A 16,663-nucleotide genomic window follows, 5' to 3' on the forward strand; every position below is an offset into this window, starting at 1 on the left:
TACAGGGAGGGAGAGGGAAGTGGAGAAACGGGGCAGATGGGAGAACAATTGGGCATGTTTGAAAGTGCTAAATGGGACAGAGATAAAGGATGATATATGCACAGCCTTGGAATGGCAGGGCTCTGAGATACAGGGATTGAGTCATGGTTGGAATGGGTGGGGGTGGGGGTGGGGAATCATGTTAAGATGCTTGACTGTTTTGTTTGTTTTTTTAATCTTGGTTTCCCTTGCATTATAATACAGAGTAGACACTGGAGAGGGAGAGAAAGGAATAATCAGGAACATCACACTAGAAGTCTTGTAAGTCAGTCTTCTGCCTATGACTGATTGGAATACCTAAAATGGGGCTACAGCGTACCCAGTGAACGAGGCTTCCTATGGAGCCACTGCAGTACATAAAACTATAGGTAGAAACCGGTACCACATCCAGATCACCAGAGATGAGAAATCTCCACTTGAAAGGACGAGCAGACCAGTCTGGAGCGGCTAGAAGAATAAAAGATACCTCTTGAAAGAAAGACCTGCAGGAAAAATGGAAGCAGATGGACTGTTACTGTAAGAACAAACAAATCGCTTCCCTAGGAAACATCAAGGCAAGTGGCCAGTACCTCTCAAAGCAAACCCCCTTCCAAGACTAAGACTCAACTGAAGTGCACACTCTGATTGGTGACCACACACATCACCGATGGGGGGAAATGGGGTAAAAGCAGCAATGAAGTGGTAAGCTAAACCCTGCAATGTTCATTGGACTTCTGTGGACCCAGTTGGGGACCTCGTTGGCAAGCAGTGTGAGGAGACCTGGGGACTCTTGGGCCCAGAGTCAGTGGCGTGGCCATGGAGGACTCGAGAGGAGAGTGGAGCTACCGGCTGACGGGAAGAGAGGGCATATGCACAGGAGCGCCCACACTTGCAGATGATACCCACGTGACCTGGACTGGATGACTGGATGATCAGAGCTCAACCAGGAGAGGAAAGAAGGGGTGGGGGAGGGGGAAGAGTGAGCTGATACAATCTGATGAGCTTGACCTATACCTATGGAGCAGCAACTCAAAAGAAGGAACAAATCTTTACAGCAAGAATCATTCCCACCGCTCCACACACAGAGTGGACGGAGATGGGCAACTTGGACACTGGATACTCAAATGGGGAGGGGGGGACTACAAAGGCAAGAAGTGACTGGCTTATAAGCTTTGAAGAGGGAACGTAGTGCTAGGGCGCATGGAGGAAGGCAGAATCTCCAGTGGGTACTATTCAATCTGTCTGGGCAGAGGTGATGAAAGGAAATACAGATGGGTAACTCGTGATACTGTAGTGAATAATGCTTATCAGGACTGATTATTAGGGTTGGAAATGCAAAGGTAGACGTTTTGGAACAAGGAAGGGAGTGATTAATTCTACAGGCTAGGAGCGGCGGTGTCTGGGACCATCAACGGAGAAGAGCTGAGAGCGGGACCCTACCCAGAGATACAGAGATGCCTGAGATGGAGACAGAGACGATGACGTGGAGTAATGAAGTGGCTGGGGACTTTGGATCCAGAGAGGGAAAGGGACTGTGGGCTAAAAACTGGGGAGGGGGGGCCAGTGTAGGGGGTGGGTTTCTAGGATACCCTTTGGTTGGTTGATGATGCATGGAGGGCATTGGAACCATGGCAATGAGATGATGTATGATGGAATGAATGTAAAACTCAAGTTCTCTCATGTAAACTACCATATAATTCACAATAAAACATTAAAAAAAAAAAAGTGAGACAAAATTCTGCATTTTTAGAAAACTTAATAAAAAATAATATTTCAAACTATACTGTCACCAGAATGCCCACACTGCACTTGGCATCCCCGGCACCTTTAGCTTTCTTTGCCTGGTGTGTTTTGGAGTCTCCATTTTCTGCAGGGTTATTTCCATCCTGGCCAGCATCAGCTTTCCCGTTTTCCCTTTTTTTCGGGGGCCTTTTTAGGGTTATGCTCTGACTTTGGAGCAGCAGGTTTAGTACATAACTTTGCGGACCTTCTCTGAGGTTCATCTTTCACTTTGGTGTTATCTCCCTTAGCATTCCCTTCAGCCTTTCTCTTGGGCATGGCGGCTTTGGCAGCGGGGTGCAGGCGCTGGACACAGCCATGTGGCTGCCAAAGCGTGGCCTTCGGTCTATCCGGGGACCGTTCTTGCCTCTTCTTTACACTGTTCCTTGAACGATATTTGTTAGTTAAGGAAGAGAATGTGTCGTGTGTGGGACTATCTGTAGAAAATAGGTCCAGAAACATCAATATTTACTGATAACACTTAAATATTTGACAAAGCCAAATATTGTTTAATTGTTTAATTCAGCAGTTGTTTAATTGTTTAATTCTACTAATTTTAATCCTGCTTTAATTCTGGAACTGTGGACATGTCTTTTAGACCTTTTTCCCTCCATCTATTCAGTGCTTTTCTTAGGTGCCTTCGTGTCAGCTCCAACTCATAGCAATAAAATGAAAGACTGCCTGGTCCTGCTTTTATCCAAGATCAATCTGATACCAGCATTGATGGACCCCGTTCCACATTCTCTTCTGAATCGGGAATGAATTTTTGGCAACTCCATGTCTGTTACCCTACTGCAACCATTTTTAAATTATCTTCAGCAAAATTTTATTTGCATGTCATATTAATGCTATTGTTTGATAATTTCTGCATTCTGTAAGATCACCTTTCTTTGGAATGGGCACAGATAAGGATCTCTTCCAGTAGATTGGCCAAGTAACTGTCTTCCATATTTCTTGGCATAGACTGGTGAGTGTTTCCTATGCCACATCAGTTTGTTTAATCATATCAGTTGGTATGCTGTCAATTCCTGAACCCTTGCTTTTTGCTAATGCCTTCAGTGTAGGTTGGACTTCTTCCTTTCATACCATGGGTTCTTGATCACATGTTATATCCTGAAATGGCTGAAGGTTAACTAATTCTTTTGAGTATGGTGACTCTGTGAATTCCTTCCATCTTCTTTAGATGCTTCATTGACAGTTCGATATTTTACCCATTTGTTGTTGTTATATGCTATCAAGTTAGTTTTGACTCATATGACCCTATGTAGGGTTTCTGAGGAATGACTATTGAGGTTAAACTGCCAACCTTATGGTTCAAGTTGTTTATCCTATAGTGCCCCAATATTTTCCCTGGAATCCATCAATATTTCAAATCAAGGCTTGAATTTTTTCAGCTTGAGAAATGCTGAGCATGTTCTTCCCTTTTGGTTTTCTTATTCCAATCTTCATTATATGTTGTCTTCTTTAGCTGCTCTTTGAGATTTGCTGTTTATCTGTTTAACTTCATTATTGCTCCCATTTGCTTTGCAGCTCTGTTCAAGAGCACATTTCAGAATCTCACATCCATTTCTGTCTTTTTTAATGACATTGAGCTTTGTTCCTACATGATGCTATCCTACAACTCTTTGGTTATTAGTGTTCAGTGCATCAGATTTGTTCTTGAGATGGCCTTTAAATTCAGGTGGAATATACTCAGGGTCATATTTTGGCATTTATGGATTTAAGAGAATTCTTTTCAGCTTCAGCCTGAACTTGGTGATGGTGGTGGTTGTGTGCCGGGCAGTCAGTTCTGACTCATCGTGACCCTGTATAGGGTTTCAAATGTTGTAACTCCATACGGGAGCAGAAATCCTCATCTTTCTCCCATGCAATGACTGGTAGTTTTGAACTGCTGACCTTGAGGTTAACAGCCCAACTTGTTATACTACCAGAACTACTGTGGCCTGGACTTGCAGTTGAGCAGTGATGGTTGGGTCCGCAGTCTGCTCCTGGCTTTGCTTTGGCTGATGATGTTGAGCTTCTCCATCATCTTTTACTACATATGTAGTCAATGTGATTGCTGTCTACTCTGGCTGGTGAGGTCTATGTGTGTAGTTGCCACTTATGTTGTTGAAAAAAGGTATTTGCAATGAAGAAGCTGTTGGTCTTGCAAAATTCTATCATGTGATCTCTAGTATCATTTCTGCTTCTGGGGCCAGGTTTTCCAACTATTGATCTTTCTTCTTTGTTTCTAACTTTTGCATTCCAATCACCAGTAACTGTCAATGTGTCTTGATGACATGCTTGATCAGTTTCTGATCAAAAAGTTGATAAAATTCTTCTATTTCTTCATAATGGCTTTGTTATTGGTGTGTAATTTGAATAGCAGTTGTATTAGCTGGTCTCTCTTGTAGGCATATGGATATTATCACAGACAGCATTTGTACTTTAAGAAAGATTTTGAAATGTTCTTTTTGACAGTGAATGTGACACCATTCATCATTACTTTGTTGTTCCTGGCATTCTAGACCATGAGTTTTGCATTAAAAATGGTCTTTAGCTGTCTATTTCAGTCCACTAATACCTAGGATATTGATTTTTATGCATTGGATTTCATTTTTGATGACCTCCATTTCCCTAGATTCATACTTTGTACATTCCTTGTTCTGATTATCAATGGATGTTTGCTGCTGCGGCTTCTCATTTTGAATCGTACCTCTTATAGCAGCAAATAAAAGTCTTGGAAGCTTTGCTAGATCCATGTCATTAAGTTAGACTTTGAGAAGTCAGCTCTTCCTCTGAGGACGGTACTACCAGACAGTATTTCTCGAGTATTCATAATGTTTTCAGTGGTTAATCTCTCAGAAGTGGAGTTCGTATTCCTTCTTCATCTGTCTTAGGCTGGAAGACTTCTTGAAACCTGTTTAGTGACCCAGCTGGTATTTGAAAGACTATTGGTATAGCTTCCAGAATCACAACCTGCACGCCACCACAATATGATCAACTGACAGATGTATGGGGTTTATTCAGTATAGATTTTACTAAGTTGTGATTAGTTCTTAACCCTTTTGTATCTTGGTTGGTATTGTTAAGTGCCATTGAGTTGGTTCCAACTCATAGCGACCCTGTGTAAGGTTTCCAAAGAGTGGCTGGTGAGTTTGAATCGCTGGCTTTTTGGTTCACACTGACTTCGTGGTCCAGTGCGTTATCCCACAGCACCACACCAGGACTTCTTCTGTATCTTTTAAAAAAAACAAACTTCATTGTGAATTCAGTGACGGTTTACAGAGAAGGTCATCTATTTTATGTTCAACGAACCATACGCTTTGTTTTATATCAGTGATTAGAATCCCCTGTATGTAACAACAGTTCTGTCACTTCGTCCCTGTGGTTTGTATTTCCATTCCTCCTTCCTTCTCATCCCTTCTCTGGCTAAGTGTTGCCTTCAGAGCAGCTGTAGTGGTAGCCAGGCACTTTCTAGTCCGTATGGTCTCAGAGTTGTGCTGATGATGCTCACCTGTTCCATTGGTTTCATTGCACTGCTTATTTCCATTCACCTTCAGTTCTCATAACTCTTCTTCTACACATGGAGGGACTGATAGTTGTACCTTGGATAGTTGTTCATGAGCCTTTAAGATTGCACTCCCTTTTAGACTCTTTTTAAAGGCTCAAGATCCTTTAAAATGAAGCCAGAGTGTCAGTGATAATATGACCTTGTTATATGTGGTGTAAGGATCCCTAGTGATGCAGTGCTTACGGTGCATGGCTATGAAGTAAAATGTCAGGTGTTTAAACCCACCAGCCACTTCACTGGAGAAAAGACCTGGGCATCTGCAGGTCTTTTCAACCTAGGAATCCACATTGGCAAGTCACCTAAGATTACAACCTAGGAATCCACATTGGCAATTCTGCTGTCCTGTATTGGATTGCTATGAGTCAGAACCAATTTGACAGCACACTAAGTAATAACATATCTGGCTCTCAGTAGGGGCCATTGGAATGAAATCTTGTTTTGGGAAACAGTGTTTATGTAATTAAATCAATTCAGGAAATCATGGTGAACCTTAATTGCTTTAAGTAGTATAATTCTAAGGTTTCATCTGTATACATCTCTTCCCTGTGGTGGTGTAGGATAAGCACTGGTCTGTTAACTACCAGCCACTTCTTGGAAACCCTACACAGGGTCTCTATGAGTCGATATTTAACAGCAACACTTAATTAATTAATGGACTCATTAGTATAGCTTTCCTGCTTTTCAAGAATTGGAACTGACTTGAGGGCACTTAAAAACAAGTGCCTTTAATAGGCTTGCTAGATTAACTAAATGCAATAGCTATTAAAGTCTAGGGCTGAGGGAAGTGAGGTAAAATGGAGAGAAAAACAATAGTAATTTAGGGGTAGACAAGGTTGGGGTATTTCAGTGCAGGGCTTCAAACCACTGGTAACCAGAGGATAAATGACAAAAGTAGAGGAAATACGTGGCATGAAAATAGGAAAGCTGCACGAATCAGTCCATCAATGAACTATTGCTGTGAGTGTCTACTCTTAGTGACCCTGTAGAGGGCTTCCGAGAAGTGGCTGGTAGTTAGAACCACTGATGCTGTGGTTAGCAGTACAGTGTGTATCCTATAGTGCCACACCAGGATTCCAGGTCACTTTTAAATCACTTATAGCAATCTCTAGATGATTTGTCTGCTTAGTATTTTTAAGGGCTGTCTTTATTTTTGAATAAAAACTTTTTGACCAGAATGATTCTCTAGTTAATGAAATATGGTGAGTAACTTTTAAATCAAGGCACCTTCTTGCCCACTCTTGATTTCCATGGTGTTGTTCTATAGGATAGTCAACCCTGTCCTTGAGCCTCATTTTCATCAGGTTTTTTTGAGAAGTTTACAAAAATGATGTGATACCGTCCTTCCTATTATATCACCTCTCTTGATTCCCAGGCAGACACAGCAGTGCTTTCCGAGGCTCCAGCATACTTAGTTACCTGGGGCCAGTTAAGTTCAGACTCTTCAGTTTCGTTGTTGTTGTTGTTGTTAGGTGCCATCGAGTCGGCACCGACTCATAGCGACCTATGCACAGCAGAACGAAACAATGTCTGATCCTGGGCCAATCTCACTACTGTTGTCACACTTGAGTCCATCGATGCTGCCACCTGGCCAATCCGTCTCATTGGTGGGTCTTCCTTTTTGTCTGACCCTCCATCTTACCAAACATGATATCCTTTCCAGCGACTGTTCCCTCCTGACAATATGTCCAAAGTATGAGAGACGAAGTTTGGCCATCTTGGCCTCTAAGGAGCACTCTGACGGCACTTCTTCCAAAACAGATGTATTGGTTCTTTTGGCAGCCCACGGCACTTTTAGTATTCTCCTCCAACACCATAATTCAATGGCATCAATTCTTCTATTGTCTTCCTTATTCACTGTCCAGCTTTCACATGCATATGAGGTTATTGAAAATACCATGGCTTGGATCAGGCGCACCTTAGTCCTCAGGCTGACATCTTTGCTCTTCAACACTTTAAAAAATTCCTGTGCAGCAGATTTGCCTAATTCAATACGTCGTCTGATATCTTGACTGCTGCTTCCGTGAGTGTTGACAGTTGATCCAAGAAGAATGAAGTCCTTGACTACTTCATGCTTTTCTCTGTTGATAAGAATGTTGTTTATTGGTCTAGTGGTGAGGATTTTTGTTTTCTTTACATTGAGATGTAATCCATACCGAAGGCTGTGCTCTTTGATCTTCATCAGTAAATGTTTCAAGTCCTCTTCACTTTCAGCAAGCAAGGTTGTATCATCTGCATATTGCAGGTTGTTAATGAGTCTTCATCCAATCCTGATGCCACTGTTTTCTTCATAGAACCCAGCTTCTTGTATTATTTGCTCAGCATACAGGTTGAATAAGTATGGTGAAAGAATAGAACCTTTTCACACACCTTTCTTAATTTTAAAACATGCAATGTTCCCTTGTTCTGTTTGAACAACTGCTCGTTGGTCCAGGTACAGATTCCTCATGAGTACAATTAAGTGTTCCAGAATACTGTATACTTTGAAATGTTGCCCATAGCATGTCATGATCCACACAATCAAAAGTCTTTGCGTAGTCAATAAAGCACAGGTAAACATCTTTCTGATAGTCTCTGCTTACAGCCAAGATCCATTGGACATCAGCAATGATAGCTCCCGTTCCACAGACTCTTCTAAATCTGGCTTGAACCTCTGGAAATTCTCTGTCAATGTATGCTTGCAGCTGTTTCTGTATTACCTTTAGTAAAACTTTACTCACATGGCATATCAAAGACATTGTTCGATGATTTCTGTATTCCATTGGGTCGCCTCTCTTTGGAATGGGCACACATATGGATCTCTTCCAAGCAGTCGACCAGATAGTTGTCTTCCAGATTTCTTGGCAGAGATGAGTGAATGCCTCCTGTGCCGCCTCACTTTCTGGAAAGATTTCAATTTTTATTCCATCAATTCCTGGTGCCTTGTTCTTTGCCAGTTCCTTCAATGCACCTTGAACTTCCTCCCTAAGTATCATTGGCTCTTGATCATATGCTACCTCTTGAAACGGTGGAACATTAACCATTTCCTTTTGGTACAGGGACTCTGTGTATTCCTTCCATCTTCTCTTGATGCTTTCTGCATCATTCTGTAATTTGCTCAGAAAATCTTTCATTAATGAAAGATGAGGTTCTTCTCTGTTGATGGTCCTAGGGACCTACGCTCCTAGACTGGAAAGTTAATCACTCCCTTCCTTGCTATAAAATGTCTACCTTTACATTTCCAACCCTCATAATCAGTCCTGATAACAATTATTCACTATTGTATCACAAGAGACCCATCTGCATTTCATCAGTTCAGCCTAGACAGATTGGATAGTACTCACTGGAGATTCTGCCTTCCTTCAGACCCCCTGACTCTAGAGTCCTTCTTGAAAGCTTGTAAGCCAGTCACTTCTTGCCTTTTAGGCCCCCTCTCCTCCCCGCATTTTGGGTAGCCATTGTCCAAGTTGCCCATCCCTGTGTACTTTGTGTGTGGAGGGGGTGGGAATGATTCTTGCTGTAAGGATCTGTTCCTTCATTTGATAGCTCTGTTCTTTTTATATAGCATACACTACCAGGGCTCCTTTAGTAAAGGTCTGTGTTTAACTATGGAGTCCTGGTGTGGCACTGTAGGATAAGCACTGGACCACGAAGTTGACGGCTCAAACTCACCAGTTGCTCCTTGTAAATGCTATGCAGGATTCCTGTGAATTGGAACCAACTCGGGAGCATTTAATAACTATTTGACTATGACTAAATATACTTTGACTTAAGTTTTTTTACATTTGACTTAACTGATCAATCTACTTGGTTCTATTGATATTATTCTTTAGTTTGATATTTAAGTGTATTGATAAACAGTTATTCCCCAATGTATGTCAGGGTTGCATTCTGATAGTTACATCCTAAGTTGGTTCTGATGTCATTTGAATACTTCAGTTTTTATTTTTCATTATTATTGCCATAGCTGGTATATGGCACTGTTTTGAATGTCTGTGAATAATCACCAGATTATGCCACACAACATTGTATGTAGTATTATTACTAATGGTAAGATGTACAAAAACAACAGACATTTGTAAGTATAGCTGATCAAAAGTCAAATACATTGTTAGTCAGGTCCTACCAGTTTTGATTTTTAATAATGTAGATCTGCTTTTCCCTGTTCCTCTTGAGTTTTCACATAATAGGATGATTGGGACTGGTAAATGAACACATTTAATTTTAGTTGTTCATAGATTGTGATGTTATGTGGGTCATACCTAATAGCGTAAATAAACATTTAAAATGATTGGTGGAATGTAGGTTTAAATTGGTTTGACAGGCCTTACGTTTTTTTGAGCTATTACAATATGGCTACCTAAGTTACCTGCTGATGTTGCAAGTTCTGTATTATCGTGAAACCTAGGAGTTCATAACTGTCTATTTGTGTAGGTTCTAGGTAGATTAAAAGATGAAGAAATTCGATGTCGAAAATACTTGAATGGAAGTTCATATATGAAGGTGATTCATGAATGTCAGCAACGAATGGTAGCAGACCACTTACAGTTCTTACATGCTGAGTGTCATAATATCATTCGACAAGAGAAAAAAAATGGTAAGTGATACTAAACATTAATGTGAATAAAGATGAATTTATAAACCTACCTTTTAAATCATCTCCCAGACATTTTAGATTTAAAACCTATTTTAGTAATTGCCTTTAAATTATCCAACATGAATTTTTGCAGTTTGATAATAGTGTCTTTTAAATGGTCAGTGTGGAAAAGTATTATTTTCAAAGTCAAAAGAAAAACAGAAAATATGTGTGCACATTTTTATACCACAAGAGCTAATTTTCTTAATACAAAAAGAGCTCTTAATAGTAGGAAAAAGGCAAAAGGTGTGCGAAAAGGAAACACAAACAGATTTAAAATATTTGAGGAGATGCTCAATCTCACTCATAATAGAAGAAATACAAAATAGAATTACACTGGAATACAAACCTTGAACAGTGAAAAAGTAGAATTTTTTAGAAAAAAAAAATGGCTGTGAGTACCATCAAATAGGGCATATATATAATAAGAGATTGATGCACACTGGCCCCATTGGTTAAGCATTAGACTGCAAACTACAGGTCAGTGGTTTAAGCCCATAAGTTGTTTTGTGGGAGAAAGGTGAGGCTTTCTGCTTGTGCAAATATTTAAAGCCTTCGAAAGCCTGTACAGGCTCACTATGAGTTTGGAACTGACTTGTTGGCACGTAACAACAATAACGATAAGATATATGTCAAACCTAGATCAAAAACCAAACATTACTGAAAGCAAATTGATTTATAGATCTTGGACAATCTAGTGAAAACTCAAGAATTTTCTCTTAATTTTAAATTGTGAAGATTACACTCTTTTACTAAAAATTATCTTGAAAAACATGCTGGGATGACATAATTTACAGCAGAGCAAGAGTTACCGTAAGCCACAATAATGAAGACAGTGAGACCCTGGTATATGAAAGGAAAACTAAATCATTAGGATAAATAGAGAGCTTTAGAAACAAGTCATCTTTTTATAGACTTGAGACCATGGTGGCAGTACAGAGCAGTGGGTGATAAATAATCTTTTCATCCCAGTGCTGAGTCAGTTAGTTATCCATTTTGATAACATGAAATTAGATCTGCTCCATACCACACACTACATTATTCATGGAGGGTATTTGATCTAAATGTAAAGGGTAAAACAATAGCATTATCCCAGAAGATAATAATATTATTTTACCTTTGACATTCTGATCAAACACATGGGCATGTTGTTAGAATCCCTATATAGGGTCGCTGTGAGCCGGAACTGACTTGTTGGCACTTGACAACAAGAAGCTAATATAGGAAACTACTCATGACTTTGGGGTAGGAAAAGGTATTTTAAACAGGACACAAAAAGCACATACTAAGTGTTGGTAAACATGTAGCCTAGTGGGAGCTTTTATACACTGAAGTAGGAGTATAAATTGATGCGATCCTATTGAAAAACTATAAACTGCTGAAACTGAATATATGAGTATCTTATCATTTGGCAGTTCCACTCCTATGTATATAACCTCCTGCCCAAAACCAGGTACATAATATGTTCAAGTGTATTTGTAGTAACCTTTAGTTGTTTCAAACTGGAAACAGTTCAAATGGCCAGTAATATAGAATGGATAAAATGTGATCTAGTCATAAAATGGACTATTTTAGAGAAATGGAAGTACATATATTATAGCTACATAAAACAACATGGAAGACTATAGTGTTCTATAGTCATGAAAGAATACATATCTAATGACTCCAGTTATGTAGAGTTCAGATATATTAAAACTAATATATGGTTTAGTAGTCTCGGTAATGGTTGCCTTCACAGAAGAGCAGGAGTGATTGGGAGGAGGCATGAAGGGGACTTCTATGGCATAGGTAATGGTCTCTTTGAAATTCTGTGGTGGTTATTCACACTGGGTGTGTTGTTGTGTGTTCACTTACATGGCTGTGTTGTGTGTTCATTGAACTGAACACTTAGGATTTGTACACATTTCTGCGTGTGTATTATATGTCAGTAAAATGTAAAATGGAAACCACTACACTGAGACATCATTTTTCACCTCCTGGTGGCAAAGATAAAAAAGTTTGATAGCACATTGTTGGCAAGGATACTAATGGGTGTTGAGTGCTGCTTAGCAGGACTAGAGTCCTGGTGTGGCGCTGTAGGATCAGCATTGGATTTCTAACCTCAAGGTTGATACTGAAAACCCACCGGCTGCTCGTTGGAAACCTTCTACAGGGTCACTGTGAGTTGGGACCAATTCAGCAGCACCTAACAACAATAATGTGTAAAATGAAATTTTGACACAGCAGTTCAACTTTTTAATACAGATACAGATATTCTTACCAGCGTACAAATGATTAATTGTGACATAGTTTGTAATAGCTGTTGTTGTTAAGTGCTATTAAGTCATAGTGACCCTGTATAGGGGTTGCAAGGAGTGACTGGTGAGTTTGAACCATCGACCTTGTGGTTGAAACTGACCTTGCAGTGCAGTGCTTTCTCTCACAGTGCCCCACCAGGACTCCTTGTAATAGCTAGAAATTAGAAATAATTTAAACTTCTATGGACCGTTAAGTGATTATAATATACCATATAATATAGTATTATACAGTTGTAAAATATAAGCACATTCTTTATGTATTGATATAAAAAGAATTCCAAATTAAAATGTTAAGATTTTACAACTGGAAATAATACATAAAACACATTGTACTATGTATATATAAAAAAAAAGCAGCGGGAGGAATATGTATATTTGCTTGAATGGGCATAAAACATGATTGAGAAGCTGTGAAACCACAGCAAGATTGCTTTCCTGTCGGCGTGGAACTAGATGACTGGGAGACAAGGCTGTGGGGGCACCATATATACTGTTTTGTACTTTTGCATGTTGAACCACGTGTTACCTAATGTAGTAAACTCAAAAAAATTTTGAAATACTTAGGACGTTAATAATCATTTTTTCTCCCCCTTAGACATGGCAAACATGTATGTGTTACTTCGTGCTGTGTCCACTGGGTTACCTCATATGATTCAGGAGCTGCAAAATCATATCCATGATGAGGGCCTTAGAGCAACCAGTAATCTTACTCAGGAAAATGTGAGTTGTATAAAGGATTGGAAAGGTTTTCTTAATCAGATTTAACATGACAGTTTTCTTTTGACTTTAATGTTCTAAAAGATGGGGGGGGGGGGGGCGGGATTCTTTAGTTTAATTTACCAAAAAATCAGCTGTTGTTATTAAAATATTTTTAAACTTAGAGTTTGTTGGCCTTAACCTTGTAATTCTCAGATTAATAGAAAATCATTGGATGAGACACACTTCTTAGCCATTTTATGTGTTCAGCGAACAATGTTAACTGCTCACCAAAAAAAAAAATTTTTTTTTTCTGTTTCTAAATAACTGTAATTCTACGTAGCTGGCATTAATTACTAGTAATACAGACAGTTTAAAACCTCTGTTCTTTACATAGTCTCTGCATTTGATTGTCTACAAAGCATATTTAGATGAAGACAGTCTTCGTGGAATGTATTTGCTGGCAACATAAAATGCTCAAGAGTGCCGTATCAGTCATAGCTGTGTACAGCATGGAGTCTTTCCTGTCAGTGTGTTCCTAACTTTACAATCAGTTTGAACTTCCTTATTTGTTACTGCTAGTGATGACTGAAGAATAAGATAGATGTGACATGAAATGTTACCTCAAACGCGATGGATTGGCACTGTGTTAGCACAGTCATTGTGAGGGTGGTGCAGTACTGGGCAGTGGTCCGTTCTCTTGAGACTTGCACTATGAGTCAGATCCACCACAACACCCAACAACAACAGCAACAATGGATCATTCTAAGTAGAATATTTGCTCTTTGTCTTAATGTGTGTACAAATGTCATTCTTCAGAAGCCGTAATTAGGACCCAATAACCTTAGTCATCGATTTATTTGTTTATCTGGCGAATAATTTGTTATCTATTCTTAACCTTCATGCCCTGCCACAATAAATACATAAATTTTCCATTTTGTAGAAATATTAGTTCATATTATTTAACCCTATTAACTTGTATTGCTTATCATGTGTATTTGTTTATACCCTGTGGTTTGTTAACTCTGGGAGGTGACTGTTATTGGACATAGAGGTATAGAGTTTGCTGGTAAGGACAGGGAGGTGGAAGTATGAGAATGAGACAACTGCTGCATTTGTGAGAAATTCAGATGATTTTAGATGACATAAGTCACTGTATCAAAAAAAATGGTTGACTTAGTTAAAACCTTATTAAGAAGTAGCACAGCATATGATCAAGAACTGCTGGACTGAAAGAGGAAGTCTAAGCAGCACTGAAGGCATTGGTGAAAACAAGGCTCCTGGAAATGAAGAAATATAAATTCAATGTAGAAATCATTGAACAACAGCATTAATATCATATGCAAGTTAAATTTTGCTAAAGATAAATAAAAATCGTTTGCAATAGTACACTGACAGAGAACTGTCAGAAATTCAAACTGGATTCTGGAGAGAATTGGAACTAAGGATATTGCTGATGTCAGGTGGATCTTATCCTAAAGCAGAGAATGCCAGAAAAATGTGTACTTGTGCCTTATTGACTATGCAAAGGTTTTCCAATATGTAGATCATGACAAACTATGGATAACATTGTGAAGAATGGGTATTTCAGAACACTTAATTGTGCACATCAGGAATAGACTAAAAGCAATTGTTAGAACAAGAGAATACGGAATAGTTTTTGAATCAGGAAAAGTGTGCGCCAGGATTCAAAGAAACTGGATTATATGAAGAAGAACGTGGCATCAGAATTGGAGGAAGACTCATTAACAGCCTGTGATATGCAGATAGTACAACCTAGCTTGCTGGAAGCAAAGATGACTTAAAATACTTACGGATGAAGCTCAAAGACCACAGCCTTCAGTGTGGACTGTACCTCAGTACAAGGAAAACAAAAATATTTACAATTGGATCAATAAATAGCATCATGATAAATGAAGAAAATGTTAAAGTTGTCAAAGATTTCATTTTGATTGAATCCATTATCAATATTCATGGAAGCAACAGTCAAGAAATCAGATGGCATATTACAGTAGGCAGATGGGCTGCTCAAGACCTCTCTAAAGTGCTCATGAGCTAAGATAACAGTTGAGGACTAAGGTACGCCTGAGTCAAGCTGTGGTATTTCCAGTCACGTCATATGCATATGAAACTTGGACAGTGGGTAAGGAAGACTGTAGAAGAATTGATGCTTATGATTTGTGGTGCTGGGAAAGAATATTAAATATACCAAAGACTGTCAGAGGGACAAAAATATCCATGTAGGAAGAAGTAGAGTCAGAATTATCCTTAGAAGCTAGGATGGTGAGATGCTGTCTGTCATAATTTGGACATGTTATCAGGAGGATCTAGTTCCTGAATTCTTGGTAAAGTTAGCAAAAAAGAGGAAGACACCCAAAAAGATTGACTGACACAGCAGCAGCAGCAGTGGGGCCAAATGTAGTTATGATATGATGTAATTATGAAATGATGGAGTTATGACATGATGGAGTTATGACATGATGGAGTTATGACATGGTGGAGTTATGACATGGTGGAGTTATGACATGGTGGAGTTATGACATGGTGGAGTTATGACATGGTGGAGTTATGATATGATGGTTCAGGCAGTGTTTTGCTGTGCATAGAGTACCTCGAATCAGAACTGACTCGGTGACACCTAATAACAATTTTAAGTTCTAGGTATGTATGGACTTAGTAGTTAATTTCATTGAGGGAAAATTTATTTTTGCAAAAAGAAAAAACAAGAGCCAAACCCACTCCCGCTGCCATTAAGTCAATTCCAATTCTTAATGACCTTATGTCAGGTTTCTGAAACTGTACATTTTTATGAAAGCTAAAAAACCTTTCTCGGATGGAGCAACTGGTGGGTTAGCACACGCAACCTTGTGGTTGGCAGTTCAGTTCTTATCTTATAGTGTCACATGGCCTCCTTGACTTTTACACTGTTGTTGTTAAGTGCCATCGAGCTGGTTCCAACCCATAGTGACTCTGTATAGGTTTTCCTTGCAGTACCTGGTGGGTTAAACCCTACATGTGGTTAGCAGTCTAGTGCGTATCTTACAGTGCTACATGAGTATTTATTCCTTCAAAGCTCTGGAATATTGTGCCACTCATCTTCAGGGGCCTATGTTCTGGCTCTTTTAGCTGGAGTAGCTCTTTCGACCTTCGGTAACTTTGAAGGCAGCTTTTATGTATGTAACTCTTCTTGAAGGTGACTTGCGTAACTCAAGAGACCGCATATTGTTCCCTGAACTTCTGATAGTACAGCATGAGGGACACGGGGGATTTTGAAGGGTCCTTCTGGTTGAGGAGTCTACACAGTCTACATTTTAGGTGTTGAATGGCAATGTCAGTGTTAAATGGCATTACAATGTCAATATTTAAAAAACTTGTGAAGATTATCTAAAACGTTTTCTGGGTCTGTATGTGTGAATAAAACATAATTTGCTTGGGGAAAACTTTACCTTAATTAATAAGCCTTTAATAAGCATAATTTTATCTTTGAACTTTTTAGGTGTGATTTTGTACTTTGTGTTTCATATTTGTAGATGCCAACACTATTTGTGGAGTCAGTTTTGGAAGTACATGGTAAATTTGTTCAACTTATTAATACTGTTTTGAATGGTGATCAGCACTTTATGAGTGCACTGGACAAGGTAACTTCCACAGTTTATGTTTATAAAATGCTCTTTGTTTCTCCATCATTCTTTAGTCATTGGCATGCTT

At 39.2% G+C, this 16,663-nt stretch overlaps 1 protein-coding gene across 1 annotated transcript in view; it reads left to right on the top strand.

Moving 5' to 3' along the window:
- The window catches only part of CUL2 (cullin 2), a 125,213-nt gene that overhangs the window by 72,658 nt on the left and 35,892 nt on the right, over positions 1-16,663 (top strand). Inside the window, exons 9-11 of the mRNA XM_006871242.1 lie at positions 9,761-9,923; positions 12,855-12,979; positions 16,486-16,593. Of these exons, the coding sequence (XP_006871304.1) occupies positions 9,761-9,923; positions 12,855-12,979; positions 16,486-16,593 (396 nt within the window). The remainder of the gene's footprint in view (positions 1-9,760; positions 9,924-12,854; positions 12,980-16,485; positions 16,594-16,663) is intronic.

Source organism: Chrysochloris asiatica, unplaced genomic scaffold, assembly GCF_000296735.1.
Source record: "Chrysochloris asiatica unplaced genomic scaffold, ChrAsi1.0 scaffold00164, whole genome shotgun sequence".
Taxonomy (NCBI): domain Eukaryota; kingdom Metazoa; phylum Chordata; class Mammalia; order Afrosoricida; family Chrysochloridae; genus Chrysochloris; species Chrysochloris asiatica.